The 5,453-nt window shown below is 43.8% G+C and overlaps 1 protein-coding gene across 1 annotated transcript in view; it reads right to left on the reverse strand.

Annotated features, from left to right (window-relative positions):
* LOC106612942 (phosphatidylinositol 4-kinase type 2-alpha) overlaps positions 1 to 5,134 on the reverse strand; it is a 20,594-nt gene extending 15,460 nt beyond the window's left edge. The window contains exon 1 of the mRNA XM_014214655.3: positions 4,595 to 5,134. Coding sequence (XP_014070130.1) covers positions 4,595 to 4,918 — 324 coding nt within the window. The 5' untranslated portion in view covers positions 4,919 to 5,134. The remainder of the gene's footprint in view (positions 1 to 4,594) is intronic.
* Between the last annotated feature and the right edge of the window lie 319 nt (positions 5,135 to 5,453).

Raw genomic sequence — 5,453 nt, forward strand, 5'->3', positions numbered from 1 at the left:
CTCTTTCCAGTTAATGTCACTTCTCCCAGCTCATACTGGCACCTACCCTCTTTCCATTTACTATACTGAACAAAAATATAAATGCAACAATTTCAAAGTTTTACTGAATTACAGTTCATAAGTAAATCAGTCTAGGCAAATTGATTCCTTGTACATATATTTGTATGGTTTGTTAAACTTGGGAATCAATGTCTATTGTTTGGCATACATTTTAAAGTAACAAATCTGAGTTAAAGCACAAATCCGTTACCGTGGAATTGCCCATGACCATTTAAGTTATCATTCAACAGAGGGTGGACTGGCGGTCATCTTTGTGGTAGTAATCAGAAGTAAATATGTTTAATAAAAAAAAAAAATGAAATGTCAGTGGTGTACTAGCTAAATGTCAGTCTTCTGAAGGGGTAGGTCCATTCTATGAAATCTATATTTCTATGATTGAATACAGGGTGGGTGTCATTTCAATAGCATGCTGTGTCTCAACCGATGGCGGGCACAACACAAACACCTCAGATGATGTGAAATAGGGTCTGAGCTACAACATATGCGAATATGGAAGAAACTTTACGCGTTTTTAGATCATTGAAGGTTTAAAAATGACATTATGATTTGAAACTTTTTTTCAAGAAATAACATTATTGACAACACTGTTTGTAATGATATAAAACTTGACCATTTATCTTTTCCAGTGATGAAGAAATGTACACTACATGGCCAAAGGTATGTGGACACCTGCTCGTCGAACATCTCATCCCAAAATCATGGGCATTAATATGGAGTTGGTCTCCCCTTTGCTGCGATAACAGCCTCCACTCTTCTGGAAAGGCTTTCCACTGGATGTTGGAACATTGCTGCAGGGACTTGCATCCATTCAGCCACAAGAGCTTCAGTGAGGTTGGGCACTGTTGTTGGGCAATTAGCCCTGGCTCGCAGTCGGCGTTCCAATTCATCCCAAAGGTGTTCGATGGGGTTGAGGTCAAGGCTCTGTGCAGGCCAGTCAATTTCTTCCACAACAATATCGACAAATAATTTCTCTGTGGACCTCTCTTTGTGCACGGGGGCATTGTCATGCTGAAACAGGAAAGGGCCTTCCCCAAACTGTTGCCACAAAGTTGGAAGCACGGAATTGTCTAGAATGTCAATTTATGCTGTAGCGTTAATATTTCCCTTAACAGAATTTACATGAAAAACAGCCCCAGACCATTATTCCTCCTCCACCAAACTTTACAGTTGGCACTATGCAGTCGGGCAGGTAGCATTCTCCTGGCATCCGCCAAAGCCAGATTCATCCGTCGGACTGCCAGATGGTGAAGCGTGATTCATCACTCCAGAGAACACGTTTCCACTGCTGCAGAGTACAATGGCGATGAGCTTTACACATTTGATGAACTAACTTGTTGGAAAGGTTGCATCCTTTGACGGTGCCACGTTGAAAGTCACTGAGCTCTTCAGTAAGGCCATTCTACTGCCAATGCTTGTCTATGGAGATTGCATGGCTGTGTGTTAAATTTTATACACCCGTCAGCAACGGGTGTGACTGAAATAGCCAAATCCACTAATTTGAAGGGGTGTCCACATACCTTTGGCCATGTAGCGTACGTCTCATGGTATGGTGGGGTATGGAAAATGGGTCAACTTTAATATTTTGGCATTCAGGCACAAACAGTAACTTTCTAGCCACTTCTTCCATGGGCAAACATGTATGGAAAGTTCTGTCTAAATCAAAAGAGATGCTGTCAAAAAGTCATTGAATCCCAATGGATTTATCCAGAGGAAACATTATGTTAAAGGGCGCCTGGATAAAAGGCCAACATGTCACAAATATTCAAAATTAAATAAATTATTTCTCAATTATACTGTAAAATACAAATGTCAATAATCCTTCCTCGGATTACATTTTGTGAAAATCCCCCCCCCAAAAAAATCATGGTAATGTTTTGTCCCATGACTGCAGTAAAGACGCCCTGGAACGCAGCCTATGTAACCTTGGCTGAGACAGTGCCTGGTAATAAGGTTATATCTGTTGCCTTTAATAGTTCACTGGTCCATAGGAGAGTAACAGAACTGTGTTAATTGAGCATGTGGAATTGAGAGAAAGGAGAGAGAGAGAGGCTAGGGAATGGAAATTAAGTGGCCATCTTCAGAGAGTGTGAGGATGTTTATTACTAGGCATACCTCTGGAGAGAAAATGGAGGCTTCTACCTTCAGCCATTCAGATTGCTAATACATGACCTCTCCTGAGTTACGACATCTTCACACAGATAGTAGCCTACATGGTACACAAAACACACAGAGTAAGCTAAATTGATTTTCTATGGGTTCAAAAAAAGACTGACAGGTCTAGGGTCGAGCTTACTTACATGTGAACAATGCATAGAATGTCTGTACAATTCTCTCCCAGCCTGCCTCATTTAAAAAGGAACTAACGAACTGTATGACAAGATGTCTCAACCTTTTCTATACAGGAATGGCAGCAAATTACAATTAGCTTAGGCCTGAGAACTGATAGTGACAGCTAATGTCTGAGAGATTGGGCCTGTGTGCACTTTGCACCACACTTGTGTTAAAAGTCGCCCAAAGGCACGTCTAGGATCTTACAATGTCTCTATCCTTAGACCAGTGTCTGGGGGCAACTTCTTTCTATTCTATGCGTTATGCAGGGCTGGCAGCCCACAGATGTTTTTCCTAGCCTGACTGCCAATGACCCTGGGCTTTGAGATGCCGCCAGGTCACACCCCCAGCCTAGCATGAAACAATTTCAAAGATTTTACAGTTCCAGTTCATATGAAGAAATCAGTCAATTGAAATAAATTCATTAGGCCCTAATCTATGGATTTCACATGACTGGGAATACAGATATGCGTTGGTTGGTCACAGATACCTTAAAAAAAAGATAGGAGTGTGGATTACAAAACCAGTCAGTATCTGGTGTGACCACCATTTGCCTCATGCAGCGCGACACATCTCCTTCACGTAGAGTTGATCAGGCTGTTGATTGTGGCCTGTGGAATGTTGTCCCACTCCTTTTCAATGGCTGTGTGAAGTTGCTGGATATTGGCGGGAAATGGAACACACTGGAGTACACGTTGATCCAGAGCATCCCAAACATGCTCAACGGGTAACATGTCTAGTGAGTATGCAGGCCATAAAAGAACTGGTACTTCTTCAGCTTCCAGCAATTGTGTACAGATCCTTGCGACATGGGGCTCTGCATTATCATGCTGAAACATGAGGTGATGAATGGCACGACAATGGACCTCAGAATCTCATCACGGTATCTCTGTGCAATCAAATTACCATCGATAAAATGCAATTGTGCTCGTTGTCTGTAGCTTATTCCTGCTCATATCATAACCCCACCACCACGGGGCACACTGTTCACAACGTTGACATCAGGAAACCACTCGCCCACACAACGTCATACTTGTCTGCCATCTGCCCAGTACAGTTGAAACCAGGATTTATCTGTGAAGATCACAGTTCTCAAGCTCGCCAGTGGCCATCGAAAGTGAGCATTTGCCCACTTTAGTCAGTTACGATGTTGAACTGCAGTCAGGTCAAGACCCTGGTGAGGACGATGAGCACACGGATGATCTTCCCCGAGACTGTTTCTGACAATTTGTGCAGTTTGTGCAGAAACTCTGATTGTGCAAAGCCACAGTTCCATCAGCTGTCCGGGTGGCTGGTCTCAGACGATCCCACAGGTAAAGATGCCAGATGTGGAGGTCCTGGGATGGCGTGGTTACACGTGGTCTGTGTTTGTGAGGCCAGATGGACGTACTGCCAAATTTTCTAAAACGACACATTGGAGGCGGCTTATGGTAGAGAAATTTACATTAAATTCTGGCAACAGCTCTGGTGGACATAACTGCAGTCAGCATGCCAATTGCACACTCCCTCAAAACTTGAGACATCTGTGGCATTGAGTTGTGTGACAAAACTGCAGTTTAGAGTGGCCTTTTATTGTCCCCAGCAAAGTGCACCGGTGTAATGATCATGCTGTTGAATCAGCTTCTTGATATGCCACACCTGTCAGGTGGATGGATTATCTTGGCAAAGGAGAAATGCTCACTAACAGGGATGTAAACATATTTGTGCACAACATTTGAGAAAATGGTACATTTCTGTGATCTTTTTCAGCTCATGAAACATGGGAACACTCTACATCGCGTATATATATATATATATTCAGTATATATATATACACACCAATCTACTATACGGCAAGGTCTACCATGGCTAGAAACAAGCCACCATGTGTAAAATGCTCACCTCAACCCAAAAATCAACACTGCAGATACATGCTGGAACTCAATACAGAACATGATGACATCACTGCACAGTCAGGGCTAGAATCAGCAACAGCAGGTTGCCAGAGCAGACAGACAGTAAGCAAAATCATGTGATGTTGTTGCTGCATGAAACTGAATTATATGATTTACTTGAAAACAAAGGACATTTTCAAACATGAGAGACGGCATCCTCTCCCTATTCGTCTCCCTCCCTGTTTATCTGTCTGTATTTTTTTACATCTCTCGCTCTCCCTCTGCCCCTCTAGAAAGAAAGACCATAGTAGCTAGAAGCTTGTCTGTCTCACCCCTTGAGAGTCTTTGACGAAGTAGCTACCACTGGACCCTTGGCAGATCCTCTCTGGAAATATTTCTTCTTCTATGGCTTGTTCTGCTTTTCTCACGATCTCCCTAAACTCCGGGTCCTCCGGAAACTCATTCCTGTGTGGATCCCGCGGAGAATTCCCTCTGTCCCGGTCCAGAAGCGGCTGTCTCTCACGGCTGCGTCCCGGGCTCCCAGCCGACACTCGCACAACAGAACCCGGCGTTCTCGGACTGTTGGCTTCGCTCTGGCAGTAGTTGTAATCTATGGAGTCCTGGAGAGGGGAGACGAGGGGGCTCGTTTCGTCCATCCCAAAGTGGGACGTGGGGTATTACAAGCGTCGGCGAATGGACAGATAAGAGCCAGGATGAGGGACTCAGACGAGTTGTTTCTACGCTGTTGTCTCAACGCTGCTGATTCTGGCCTACGGCAAGCTTTCAAACAAAACAGTGTCGTCTTCCGCGTAAAGACACACCCACTTGGCATAGAGACTCGCGATTGGCGCTTTCCCTGCCCAACCTCCTAGATGTCTAATGCTGCGTTTATAACCAAGTGAGAAGGTGGCAATTACCAGTTGTGAAGGCTTAAATACCAGTAGGATGCATTCACTTGTTTTCAACTCGTTGTGAAACGCTGCGTCAACCATAAACTACAAGTGCAGCTTTCATGCTTGTAAACAAAGCGTTCAAAAACCATAATATATTTTTATAAATAATGTTTTGTAGTTGCATTTAACTGCCGAAAATGCTGTTACCGAGGTAATTTCCTTAGTAGTTGACCTCAGAGGTCAGCATGTGTGAGAAGTCAGAGCTCAGGCTTGACCCCTCCACTAGTAATTGCCAGTT

Source organism: Salmo salar, chromosome 01, assembly GCF_965601325.2.
Source record: "Salmo salar chromosome 01, fSalSal1, whole genome shotgun sequence".
Classification (NCBI taxonomy): Eukaryota; Metazoa; Chordata; class Actinopteri; order Salmoniformes; family Salmonidae; genus Salmo; species Salmo salar.